Below are 14,307 nucleotides of genomic sequence, written 5' to 3'. Positions count from 1 at the left end.
TTATAGTAATTGGAGGCGTTAGCATCTGGAAGGCGTTTTAATAAGGTTCGTCTTGCTAATGGCCGATAACGGGCAAGTGGAGTCAGTTGCAGACCTTTACAACAAGTAACATGTCTCTATCTTTTACTTAACTAATATAATAAATGATTAAGAAATTTTTCTATAATCACTCCTTAGGGCTGTCCTCATTATTTAAACGTCTAGGAACATTAAAACCGATCGACTTTTCTACTCCACTACTATATTTGAGATAAACTGGAGCATATGTATTGGCTCTACATGCTTGTATATATCTCTATCGGGGCAGTTTTTCAAGGGATATAAACTGATTAAATATTATTGCATTGTTCCAATGTTTCGAATAAGCTTTGAAGTTGATTTATCATGGAAGACGAAGAGATCTAGGTGGTCATAAAAGTTTGATAATGAAATACTGGCAGAACTACCCGATGAATACTGTTGCCAAATACAAGAAGAGCTTACATAATATGTGGGACACCACTCAAAGCGAGGAAATTGGGTGTTATATGCTTTTAAATATCACCACAGGAAAAAATATAAATTATCACACGATCTTGGTGTCCAATCGACCGTTCCAAAATATAAAATTATCTGCTCACTTAAATGTTTCTCAATAAATCCATAGATTTATACGTTGTGTGCGAAGTGACGCCGTCTTGTTGAAACCAAATGTTGGCGAGATTACGAACTTCAATTTCAGGCATCAAGTAGTCGGTTATCATGACGCGATATTCGTCATGGATGGTTGCGTTCTTAGCAACACCATTTTTCAAGGAACATGAACCGATGATTCCACCGGCCTACATACACAACTGATCTGTCAAAAAAAGGCTACTGAAAAACGTACCTCTACTTGGATCACCGATTAAAAGGAAGGAACAATATCATTTGATAAACTTTTTGAGTTGGGTACTAAGATACACATTTCGTTTACGTTTTGATAATTTTTTAATTCCGTTGTCAATTTAAATGCAAAAGTCGCCTTTCGGAAGAACAACAACTCATTGATCGTACATTTTCGTAGTCAAAAGAACAGGCGTTACCCATCTTGGCAGCATCCACTTGAGATACGAGTATTAGGCATTAGAGGGTTAAACACTGTATTACATTGTTTATTATTGCGTTAATATGTATTGTATACGAAAATACGTCATAGGTATGTCGATCGATGTAATTGTTGAATATATTATATAATATAAGCGAATATTTATTAGTTACTTACTAATAACAAATATGTGGTGGGCTAAATGTAAAAACTACAATTATTCTGAACTAATATTTACTCGTCATTTGCGTAATTTATATGAACGTAAGATATTACTTTCTCAATCACAGCTCAATGGAAATTGATAAATTATTTACTGAGCAATTGAATGCTTTGAACAATTCAACAACCGACTGCGGTTTGGAAAGAGGCTTTAGAACACGTGGAAGCTGACAGGCGCAAGCTGCTGTGTAACTTAAGCGGGTTTGCTAATTTTTTTTACACAATTAGTTGGCGGGGTTGTCGGTTGAGTAATACGAGTGTGTTATTATAAACAATTTTCTAGGTAACGACAGCTATTAAATACTGTTTTGACAAAGTAATCAAATAACTTTTTGATTTTATGATATAAAGGTATAAGTATAACTGCAATTAGCGGACCCTGATGTTTCTTGTCTATGTACTATATAATATATACTTGTATACCTACGATTTATGAAGTATATATAATTACTAAAACTCGCCGATTACTTTTCATTGAGCTAAATATTTATACTCTTAAAACCTGCTGCTACAGAGCATATTTGATTGCACGTATCGCCTACAACTAAGTGAGATAAATATAGGGTTATACTATATATAATATATAATTATATGACGAGAAATTTTACATTAACGCCCCTCACTCCCTACATAACGGTACTGTTCCAAACCACAATAGCGCAATAAATCTAAACTAATTACGCCAGAGATATTAGATTTTACACTCGAGATTCTATGAGATGGTGAGCATTGGACGATGGTGGAAGCGCATATCACAGGACCCCCCAACCGATTTCGACTACATTTAGTATGTGGTTCTAAAAGGTGGCCGAGTAGTGACTCTCTTTTCGTGTCAGTAATAATTATTGTAGATTTGAACCTTTGGAACTTTTGTTGCAAGTCTAGTATATAGAGAGTTCATATTCAAAATGTTGATATTCTTTACTTTCATTCTGACGCTAACATAACGGTCTTTCTTAATCTGTTTTTATACCATAAACAGTCAGTAATTCGAGCAAACGTGGATCGATTGCGGCTGTATTGCAAAATTTCGGAAAAGCCATTCGCTATCGCGTGCGAAAATTGGAGCGGAATCCTAGTTTGCGGGCTTACAAAAGTCAACTTGTGTCTAAATGCAGCCTAACGATCATCAGGTCGCAATTTCGGTGCATGGATCCACAACGATATGGATACCGATTTCTATATTCATAAAAAAACCTTCTGATTAAGCAACCTTTTCTGACATTCTTTTTAATTTTTATTCTCTGAACTAAATAACTTCACACTTAATAGTTTCGTATTCCTTTTACGTATATTTTAAGAAGCGTATTTTAGCCTACTCACTACCAGTATTGATAACGGCTGTGTAATTTTAAAAATCTTAATTTATTCCCCAATACACTCGTGCCAATGTTTTTCTATTAATTCTCGAAATAGTTGTTAAAGTCTGTTCATGGAATAGTGCTCAATATCATATCTTCAATTGACTTAAAGCGGTTTCTCCGGAGCATTCGTTTCAGTTTGCTGAATAGCCAGAACGAAGCTAAATAAAACGAATACGGTGGATGTGACACGATATAGATTTTTAATCCGAAAGACTCACGAAGAAGTGCTTTTTCTTGGTACAAAAACCAAGAGTTGTCGGCCCATAAATCCGGCGACTTTTTACGAATAGCTTCGTCCAAATAAATCACAGCGCTTAAATAGTATTCCTTGTTGACAGTTTGGCCAGTCGAAAGGAATTCATAGTGCACCAGGCCTCGATAATCGAAGAAAACTATTAACATAGCCTCAATTTTCGACCTGCTTTGAGGTGGTTTCTTCGGCTTCACGCTCACCTTTGTCACGATATTCGGTCGATTGATCGTCTGTTTCCGGATAGTAAGCGTAGGTTCAAGACTTACCGTCAGTTTAATGACTGATAGTCAGAAAGCATTGTTTCATAGGCATTAAGACAACGTATCTCGGTGAACTTTCGATTCTCCTTCATACCTGTAGTTATCTATCAGTTTTCATCTATAATTTTACCGAATATAAAGAGTTTTTTTATGCTGGTAAGGCAATAACTTCTCTGAAACTGCAGATGGTTCATTTTCAGAGACTTGGTAATAATTGTTGTTATGGAAATGTTTTCCACTACGTCCCATTGTCGAAGATTACTGGGTCGTTATTCAAAATATCAATATTAAATAGTTAATAATAGAGCTGTTACCATTTGAATGGGAGTTTAAAAGTAAGATCGGTTAGAATTTCGTATAAATGAGTATATTATACTCAGGCTCTTTCAATCTGGCATCACATATTTAACAGGTGTTTTCAGTTGGTAGCTTTACTGTCTTATCTTAACCCAACAATTATAGTATAACTTTGCAAAGCATTCCATTTCGCTTGTTTTTATTATTGTCAGATTCCAATCTGCTTTATAGTAATTTGACGTTTCACGCAAATTTGAAAGGTATTTTAATATAAAATCATCAATATAAGTCATCATATTCAATTTCAATAAACAAAGGTACTAGTGCACGATAGTACTATAAACTCCTCGGATGTGCTTGAAAATTGCTTATGGTATAAATTTCATATAACTTAAATGGGTGAAAAATCGAACCTTTTTGTAATTAAAATGCAGACTCGTTTTTGTTCTAATAATAGTCATTATTAATCATTTATTTAATATTGTAATTATTGTTTTTTGTTACATTTTCCCTTTTCATATTAAATAAAGGAAATTGAAAAAAAAACAAGAAAAGTAGAAAATCGCAAATAAGTCTTGCAAAGGATAGAAAAAGAAAATTTAAAAAAATATACACACATACATAGACAAACAATTTGTCAATTTGTCATTTAAAGCTAATGACAAATTGTTTTTATATGTATGCATGTATATTTTTTTAAATTTTCTTACAGTGTATGCAAAAAATAATGGGCATTTGTAATTAAAATTGTAGGCAGCATTGAATGTTTGTATATATTTACATATATGAGTATATAAACTTGTTTGTATAAAAGTCTGTAGTGGGTGCATAAATTGCATACAAAGTAATTAAGTATACAGATATTTCAATTAAGCAACTTAATAAATATGTACAGCTACAGCTATATTGATATTTACTCAGCCTAATATTTTGTGGACATATGCAAGTGGTAAATATTTATGCCATGACTTATGGAAGCTTCCTCATCACTATGTTTTTGTTGTTATAACGATCATCACTGACGAATTGCCATTGATATTAATCTATGCAGTTTGCCAATGAATAGCCTTAATTATTTAGCTTAAGGTGGTGATTATTATATGTGGCACGGCAATGTAATATTGCATTTCTGTTATATTTTTACACCCCTTTGATTTTTGTTACTGCCTGAATTTCTTTAAATATTTTTTACTCTTGAAGTAAATATTAACTTTGATTGTTTTTTTGATTTGCAAATATTTTCGCTTTGAATTATCTCTCCAATAATATTTATCTTTGACTTTGCCATTAATTGTGTTTGCAGTTATTTGTGTTAGCTACAAAAAAACACAGTTTCTGCAAGTTTATGGGAAAGTTGTGCTTTCTTGCTTGTTCCTTCAGGTTTGTGTCTTGGCTATCATTTATTTTGTACGTACACGTACCGCAAGTAGTTGTAAAATGAGCTTGAGCACCGTGACTGTGCTGATTGTTTAGTTCGTATGCGGTTCTCACTTGGCGTATACGCAACTTTTGACTGTGGTACTTGAATATGTGTATACCGTGTTTATCATGAGAATGTCGTGAACTGCCAATTTTAAGTGTTATTAATTATATAAATTATATTACTAATTGAAACTTGCCTTTGTAAGGCATTTAACAATAATGAAATGTTTTTTAAGCCAGATATTGATAATAAGCTGGTAGCAATCTTTCATTAACTGAGCTTTTTAATTGGTTGAGTCTTTTAAAACTAAAATATGTAGTTTTTTTAGATGTAAATATATTATGCAGTTTTTGAATAAATAGCATTTTAAGAAATACTATATGCCATAGTAATTTTGAAAACAGTAGGCATTAATTAAAATGAAAAAAAAAATTATTGAATTTACATTTATTAATTTTATTGATTTATTCCGATATGAAGATCATATCGACTGAAAAATTATGTAGTGAGAAATTCTGAAAACATCAAGCTTTTTGATATGATTGATATATTTCAAGTTAGGTATGTTAAAATACTACACAAATTCTTTTCGTTCGTATTCCAAATAGTTTGTTAAAAATAAAAGATTATCGAACGAAGATTTTTAATTTGAGGACTTCAAAATTAATATAATTATATTGTCAGCTAAATCGTAAACTAAATGGCACTGTGCACTAGTCTTCTATTAATTTTCCTAGCATAATTTTGGGCGTAACTTAAGTTAGAGTGTTTGCACTCGGAACGGTTGAAAAGATAGCCTCTAGTGTTTTTACAATTTAAGAACATACATAGATTTAATAGAACTAAAGAGGGAGAGAGTGTGACGCATTCTTTAGTCTATTTAGTCTATTGCAAAAACAAAAAAAAAAAAAAAGCAGAAGAAAAATGCGGGCTAAAGCGATTTCGTAACAGGCTCAATATAATTTAGTTAAAGTCTTGTTCTCAAGAACAAACTAAGTGACATTTTCAAAAGCTTTATAATGGCATCGAGGGTATAGCGAATGCATTGTCCTCTAGGGAAGGATATCTCTATGATAAATCTGAGTAAATTTTCATTTGATGTTAGCGATATCGGATCAAACCATGGAAAAAGGTACCTTAAAAGTAGCACACTATAGTGAATTTGGACAAATATTTAGCTTATTTAGCACACATAGAAACAAAATATGGCTCTGACCTTGGTGTATTTCTTGGTTTTTAGTTAAGTTAACTTAATATTTAAATTAAAAAAAAAAATATTATTTAATACAACTAAATACTTGATGACATAAGTGTTCTCTCTCACACCCAACTCTGCTTTTGAGTTTTTCTGTTAATAATAAAAAATACAGGCGATGTAGAATTCTGCTTATAAAGTGCTATCAAAATTTGATTAAGTGGATAATTTTCTTTTAACTAAAAAGTAGATATTGTGTTACAAGTAAGAGAAAATGTTAATTTTATAAAATAAAAAAAAAGTGTTTTTTGGATTAAAAAAAATTCATTTGTAATAAAACATAGAAAAGGTGAAGATACGGTTAATATTTTGATTTTACTAGTTCGTGGGTTTTACAAATTTTGCAGTTTGAGCAAAGCTTTGGGAAAATAGCGAACGTGACTGCATCTTAGGAACATTTAAAATGTCCTGCATGCATGTATGTGTGAAAAACAGCTATCGAGGAATTGTAGTATTAATTCCTTGTATTTCAAGAAAACGTATTTTGCTAAGTTGGTAGGACTGTTCTTAATTAAGTAGTACGCCAAGTAGGAGCGCGATCGCTCAAACAGTTTTTTTACAGCAGCTGAGTAGGTCCTTGGGATTCTTACAATGGATTAGAATATTAAACAAAGTATTTGTCTTAAATTTAGCAGTTCTAAACAAATTTCGTGTGCGTTGATTCAAAACACAACCTACGAGTGGTACAAAGCTTTCACAGACGGTCGAGAGATCGTTGTAGACGTGTCTGGTTTGGACGAGGTCGAAGGTTCAATGGATAAAAATATTTTCAAATAAGAAAAATTCATGAATTTTACATGATGATAAACACCTACGCATTGAGCCACGGTTGTTACCGAATTTAAATTTCAACCCCCTTATTCACCAAATTTGGATACGTGCGTTTTTTCCTGTTTCCCGAACTGAAATTGTCGGGTTCCACCATTTTCAGTCGATCGAAGAGATAGAAGAGATAAAACAAAATTCGCTGAAGGATCTGAAGGCCATCTCAAAAAGTGCTTATGAAAAGAGTGTCGAGGACTAGAAAAATCTTTGTCATAAGTTTATTACAACAGGTGGGGATTACTTTGAAAGCGATTGAATAAATATTGCTGAATAATTAAATATGGTGCGTTTTATTTACAATTTTCGGATACTTTTTTTATCACACCGTATATTAGTTAAAATATTGGATTTCGTTTCAAACGGAAGATAGTCTCGCTTCACTTCATTAATTTATTTACGAACTTGCTAAGCCACAAATGTGCTTAATCACAGATGATGTTTTCAAAGAGAATAATTTGCAAGATTTTGAAACATTTTTTAGGAAAGCACTTACAAGGTTATTATTAAATTGTTAAATCGAAAGAAAGTAAAGTTGAACGCTTGTTTGACAGCTAGTCTTCTACTATTATGCCATGTCTTTTAAAAGACACCCTAAACTATGCAAGAGTTTGTTTTGAGGCAATCTTGTAGACGTTGTTGCATAAGTAAACATTTTTCGAGTGAAAACATAAGCCAACTGCCTTTGAACTAAATACTTGTGGAGTGTCGAGGTGTAATCAATGTTAATGTGGTTGTACAGTTTATTTTTGTCTTATGTTGCATTAATTCAGCTATTCAAAATTTAATTACTATTTTCATGTATTTTATTATTTGTCATGTACACAGATGTCAGTGTGTGGGTATGTACAGCAATGCTTTAAACTAATAACTTCTGTAGCTTAAACTATAACTATATATAACTACTATATATAATTATTTATATATATTTATATTTTTTTTCTTTTTGTATGTGTTTACAATTAATATTATTTATTGTTCCACATAGGCAAGTAAGTAAGATGTTTGTTTGTGTTTAATTATTGCACATATTATTTGTCTTTGACATGCATGCGCACACACACGCATATGTTGAGGGTGCTACTTATGTATGTGTATGTACATCTGTATGTATATAGCTACCAATAGAGGTGTGTATGTTTGTGTGTTTGGCATGCGTTTACATTCTATTTTGTTAATCTAAAGTATGTTCCATATTTGTATACTCATATTGACAATTACAAATAACAGCTAATTTTCTGATATTATTTATATATGTATGTATGTGTTAACAATAAGTATACACTTATGTAATTTCATTAAATCGCACTGTTTGACTGTGTTTAACAACTTTTTTTTTGACTAATTTTCACTTAATTACTTAATTTATTAATTATTTATTCGACATAAGTAATTATAATTACTTATTAATTAATTATTTGAGATTTTCTTAAGCAGTATTTAACGTAAAATATGCAGCTCTTTTACTTCAGTAATTATTGTCTAAAATTTGTTAAACATATTTAATTAACATATTTCTTAACGCTGCATATTCCCCTACACACTAATAATTAAGTTATTGTGTTCGCTAGCCACTATTTAAATAAGTTTACTTACATTTTCTTACAATATGCATAATTTATATTTATTTTCAAATAATTTTGTATTGTTCCTAACATTTCTAATACTTAGCATATATTTTAAAAAATATATTTTCTGCTTAAATTAATATTTTACTTTATATTTGAACAAATAATTAAAAATCAGCGTAATTTTAAGGCCCGCGCACGCCACGCTGTCGGTTTGCCAAAAGAAGACGCACGCTTATTGTGGCCGACTATAATGCACTAAGGGAACCATTAAATACACAAATAAGCACACGCGCTCTCACACATACTAAGCTACATAGTTTTTGCAAATAATTTTGTCTTTATTTTACATTATACTTAACCTCACATTCTTCTCATACGCCCTGGCAGTTTACAGTTAATATTTCATAGTTGATTTGTTTTGGAAACGCTTTCTTTGTAAATAATATATTTCTAAATATTTGCATATATTTGGCAACGCTGTCTACTGGTAGTGCCTAGGGCTCATTAGGGTTCACACCAAAGCAGCGTCACCAAATATATTTTGATTTTTTGAATTTTAGATTAACATTATGCTACAAATTAGTAGAAAAAATTAAAGCAATATCTTTACTATGATTATTCGAAAACAGTTTCTAAAATTATCAACTCGGAGCTTTAAAGCTTTGTGACGCTTTGAAAGCCGTAATGCGCTTCGCAAATTTTTCAATGCTATGATAGCTTTAAATTCAACTTTAAAAAGCTCTGAAAACACTATAAAAGGCTAAAAGCTTTCACGCCTTTAAAGCTTGCATAAAAGCTTTCAAGTGGTCTGTTTCTCTTAGGCACCTTCGCGAGAATTAGATATGTTTTGAAAGCTTTATAAAGCGCTTTGCTGTACTCTGTAAGCTGCCAACCACTCTCACCTTGGCACTCTCAGCACTAACGTTCTCTCACACTCATACGCTCTAACATTCAATCTTCTCACTACCGCACACATCAATCAAGCTTTAAGATTTAAGTCATATGAAAATCACCTTTGAGTATGCGCGTAAACGTCTTCTTGAACTGTTGATTCGCGAGCGCATAGCAAAAGGGATTCATCGGACTATTCGCATAGCAAAGAAAGTATGAAAACATATAGAGATGCTCGTTGGTGCAGGGTGGATTGCGGCAGAAGCCCTCCACCAGTGCGAGCACATGATATGGCGTCCAACACGCCACAAAACAGCCAAGTATGAAGGAGATCGTGCGAAACGCTTTGCGTGCACGATTCTCCGACTTTGATTTTTGTCGCCCACCACCAACCAGCAGCGGTATTTTCTTTTTGCTCTTGAAGTGCTTGCCAATCGATTGCATAAAGGCGCGTTTACTCGAATTCCGGCTGGCCGCTTCACCGCTCGCTTCTCTCTGTGACTTTATGCTCGACGGCTTGTTGTTGGTATTCGAGGTGCTGCTACTGCTGCCGCCGGTGGTGCTGATGCCAGCGCCCGAAACGTAGCCCGTGCAGGTTGTGTTGTCAATTTGTGCAGTGCTTGTTGCTGGCGGCGCCGTCGAATCGGTGCTGCTTGTTGTGGTCTGTCGTGTGTTGACCAACTTGTTGTTGATTGCGGCGCACCCGGATGTTTCGCGTTCATCGATTTTCTCAAGTTGCGCTGGTGGCACCGTTGTGGTTATGGTTGTTGTTAATTGATTTTGCATGGTGAGCGTCACTGTAGTGGCGGCGGTGGTTGCGTTGCCTTTACATTTCGAATTCGTCTCTAGCGGACTGGAGCTGCGTCGTATTTCCGTTGAGATCACCTTGTCTTCAATTAGCTTGGCGTGCTCATTGACGCTTAGCAAACTAATAGCCTCGATGCAGCTTTCGCGACGCACTTTGACGAAATCCTCCATGCCTGTGTAGGAAACAAGAAGGTGACGTTCAATTTTGACATTATCGAGCTCATTTGGTGATGTGAAATTTGTGTTACCATTTGGTGGAGCGGGTGGATTGCCGGTTTCAGGTGGGGAAGCACGTCTTGTAATTTTGGATTTAGGTTGTTGCTGTTGCTGTTGTTGCTGCTGCGCAGCTACAGCCTTTTGCAGCGCCTGTTGCAACAGTTTAGGGTTAGTGACGACTTGGTTGGCACGCTCCTGATTGGTCGGCACTTCCGCACGCATGACAACGGCAGCTTGTGGTATTGCTTGCCGCAATGAGCTGGTTACGCTGTCATTAGTGGTAGGTGATGCCAGCATTACGGAGCTTTCGTCCATAAAACGCAAATCGGAATGATTGGTGAGTAGGTTATAGGTCATATTTAGTTCGCTGTTACTGCTGTTGCCGCCCAAAGGTCGGTCCGAATAGTCAGAGAGAGGTGTGGGACATTGGAATTGCTCGGGTGGTGGTAGTATGGCTTGTACCAGGCACGATTGTACTTGGTCACGTGGCACTTCGATAGGCGCGATGTCGACCGGTGAAAGCGGTGATTCAGCAAGTAATTTTGTCGCGGTACTGGATCGTGAACGTGGTGGCGTAGGTTCCGCTCTGAGCTGCTCATCTAGCTGCCGCTCTGTTTCGACAATTTGTGAAAGTGTCGTGCAGGATGTACGTTTAGGTCGTTCGCTACTCACGCTTGTATGTACACTAACCTCTTCTTTGCTTTGCGCGCGTATAAGTACACCGCTGCATGTTGGATTGGGGGATGTGGCGGTAGCCGCTGTGGCCATGGCTTCACTGGATTTGGAATTTATTGAGCATTGGGTTAAATTACCTTTACTACGAGTAGCAATGAGTGCGGCCTGTGCGCCGAAAACCAGGCCGATTGATGAACGCTTGCGCAGATTGGCTAGTTTTTGCTGATTTGCCATTTGTTGTGCTTGATTGACAGAACTTTCCTCATCCGAATCGAATGCCGGGCTGCTGGAGCGTTCACTTTTCTCTGTTTCACCAGATCCACCATCGCGTTTACCATTTTCCATTTTACCTTCTGAAATGCGACGCTGCTCGTTGACGCCATCACCGGCAGTGCCGTTGACAGCTTCGGCTTGTGCTAGCGGGTTCATCTGACCTGAGCCACGTTTTGTCGCACCACTGCAATTGTTACCATCCTTCGTCGTGTTGCCACCGATCTCTACTTGGGTTTTCAATATTTTTTCTTCTATCACACCTATACCAGCCGCATGTCCGGCCATACCAGACATGGCACCTGCACTTAGCGCCACCATCGACTGCATTTTCCGCTGTTTGGCCTCACTGCGTTTCTGCATTTCGTAGGCGGTACGATAAATACCGCCGTACAAGATAAATAGGACTATGAGCGTCGTCCAGTAGTAGCCGATAATGAGCGCCGTATTGAAAACTGGATCCTTAAGAAACTGTACAGCACACTGCCCAGGCAAGAGATCACGTTTGCCCGTAAAGTGTTCCCAACCAAAAATAGAAATGAAAAACAGCAACGCCGGCACAATCCATGTAATGGTGACCATATAAATCACACGTTTTCTGGTGCGCCAACTACGATATTTTGCCGCGATCTTCACCGAACAGTAACGATCGATGGTTATAAGCAGCACTGTGTATTGTGACGCCAAACAGACCGTGTAGTCCACAGAGAGCCAAAGATCACAAAGCAATGGTCCCAAATCCCAGTAGCCCATCAACACGTATATCGTGTAGAAAGGCATTGAAATGGAACCTGCAAGAGAGGAAAATAGCTACAACTGAATTTTACGCCAAACTCAATCACAAACTTACCGATCAACACATCCGTGGCCGCCAAAGATGCAATGAAATAATTGCTCGGTTGTCGTATATTGCGATCTACAATGAAGGCAAGCAGTACAAGCACATTACCGCCCACCGTCAAGATAATGCAAATCGATAGACACAGTGCGATGAGAATGCTCTGCCAGAGCGCAAACGGTGGCAGTACTTGCGAGGGCGTGGGACCGCGTGTAGTCACATTCGTAAAATCTTCCAAGAGGCTATAGTTCAGGCTGCGGTTGCTATAGGTCGCCAGCATATCCATATCGATATTGGCATTCCAAATGTTCAGTTCACCATTCTCGCCGATGAAGGGATGATACAATTGCGCAGCCTCTAGCAGACGCTTGCATTCGGTATGCTCGACGAAGCGATTGAAAATGGATTTGCAAATATTTTCACGCTCCTTCTTCTGTCGCCTGCGGTATTTTGAAGTTTCGTTACAGGATTTCAATTAAGATATGGTAAATTAAGGAATTGCGTACTCACCATTGCGTTATGAAATCCGGCTTGATGGAGTAAATGGGATCCGTTTTATTACTGCTGCCGCCAATTTCCAGCGTGGACAGTTCAATGTCTGCATACTCATTGTGTGTGGGCGTTGTCATTTTGTCATTCACTATGTGCAACGTCGAAGGATTGTGACCAGTATGGTCGTTGTATGTTTGGTATTTATAGTTCAGTCACTTTTCGATTTTTGCCAAAAGCTGCACTTAAAGTGGTTTTCGGTTGTAAAAGTATTACAGCAGTGTAACCGCAAAGTGCTGGCCAGCAGGGACATCTACTTCGGCATTATGGCTTCGAAATCTGCAATGTAAAAGAAGCATAGGTGAATTTTAGTACTCAGCTACTCTTACGTTGCTATGACTTGTGTATTAGTCAAGAATATGTGTACTAGCCTTTGCTTGGGAAAATAGGATTACACCTTAAGTTCACTCGCAAATTAGTTCTATGTTGCATAATAATTTAATTTGGCTAGCTGGTACGACGCAACAGGTAAACAACAACAGCATATCTTTCTATATACTGGCGCGTGATATATTTTGGTTTAAATGTTCTGCCATAAACTAAATTATTTCACTATACCTATGCATATACCACCAACTTCTAGACGTTGCGTACTGACGTAGAATGTATATCCAGTGTTTGTGTCGTATGCCACATATCTGTCGAAATATTTGTGGTGTTCCACATGTTCATAAAATGCCTTGTTATGAAATAGTGTATGTTTTACCAACTTTCATTGGGAAAGGAAAGCTGAGAACAATCACTAATGTTGTAGAAAAAGAGTATTCTTTGAAGTCCGAATTTCGTTATTTTGGATTACTTGAACAATTATGCAAATAAAAATCTATATTTTAACTAGCTAATTCGTTGGACGGCATTTCAAGCTCCAACGCAAACGAAACCATTGGTTTTCGCAAAAGCCAAAAAAACAACTGGTACGATGAGAACAATCGACCACAAACATAAGATATGGGATATATACCGAGAGTTGAAGAGGTGAGACGAATTTGTAGACAAAAACATAGAGACCGAAATGCTTGAGTATGAAGAGCATGATAAAAGAGGAATGCTTGAAATTTCTTCGAATAAATGCAGCGACTAACAGAAGGTTTCAAGACCGTAAGGTACTCTTGTAGAACCCCCAGAGGTGATCTGATGCCCAGAGCATACTAAAACTATAGAGGAACACTTCTCCAGCCTTCTGAATGACAATGCAAACTTAACACCAAGAGATGGTGAATATTACTCCCCAATCGATGACGATGGTGCAGAAGTTTCATTGACATTGACCATCCATCTAAAGTATAACAACAAACTGATTATACCTTACCAGTGTGGCTTTAGACCTGGAAATTCAACAACAGTCCACCATGCACCAAAACTTGGAAAATACCCGTGAAAAGTAAACCGGCATGCATCATATTCTCATCGATTTGAAAGCTGCTTTTGACTGCATGAAAACGAGCTATCTTTATGGCGCTCTGGCTGAATTTGGTACTCCCTCAAAACTTCCCCCTGCGGGTAGGGGGGACCCCTCCAGGTTGGGGGG

At 36.5% G+C, this 14,307-nt stretch overlaps 1 protein-coding gene across 1 annotated transcript in view; it reads right to left on the bottom strand.

Annotated features, from left to right (window-relative positions):
• Nucleotides 1-8,726: 8,726 nt before the first annotated feature.
• Nucleotides 8,727-14,307, bottom strand: part of LOC108975733 (probable muscarinic acetylcholine receptor gar-1) — a 116,773-nt gene continuing 111,192 nt past the window's right edge. The window contains exons 3-6 of the mRNA XM_018944434.1: nucleotides 12,741-13,058; nucleotides 12,243-12,670; nucleotides 10,480-12,183; nucleotides 8,727-10,404 (exon numbers count right to left, since the gene is read on the bottom strand). Coding sequence (XP_018799979.1) covers nucleotides 9,527-10,404; nucleotides 10,480-12,183; nucleotides 12,243-12,670; nucleotides 12,741-12,859 — 3,129 coding nt within the window. The 5' untranslated portion in view covers nucleotides 12,860-13,058 and the 3' untranslated portion in view covers nucleotides 8,727-9,526. The remainder of the gene's footprint in view (nucleotides 10,405-10,479; nucleotides 12,184-12,242; nucleotides 12,671-12,740; nucleotides 13,059-14,307) is intronic.

The sequence above is a fragment of the Bactrocera latifrons genome, unplaced genomic scaffold (assembly GCF_001853355.1).
Source record: "Bactrocera latifrons isolate USDA-ARS-PBARC rearing strain unplaced genomic scaffold, ASM185335v1 scaffold_69, whole genome shotgun sequence".
Taxonomy (NCBI): Eukaryota; Metazoa; Arthropoda; class Insecta; order Diptera; family Tephritidae; genus Bactrocera; species Bactrocera latifrons.
The sequence above is the reverse complement of the archived record's forward strand: the minus strand, read 5'-3'. Positions and strand labels throughout refer to the sequence as shown.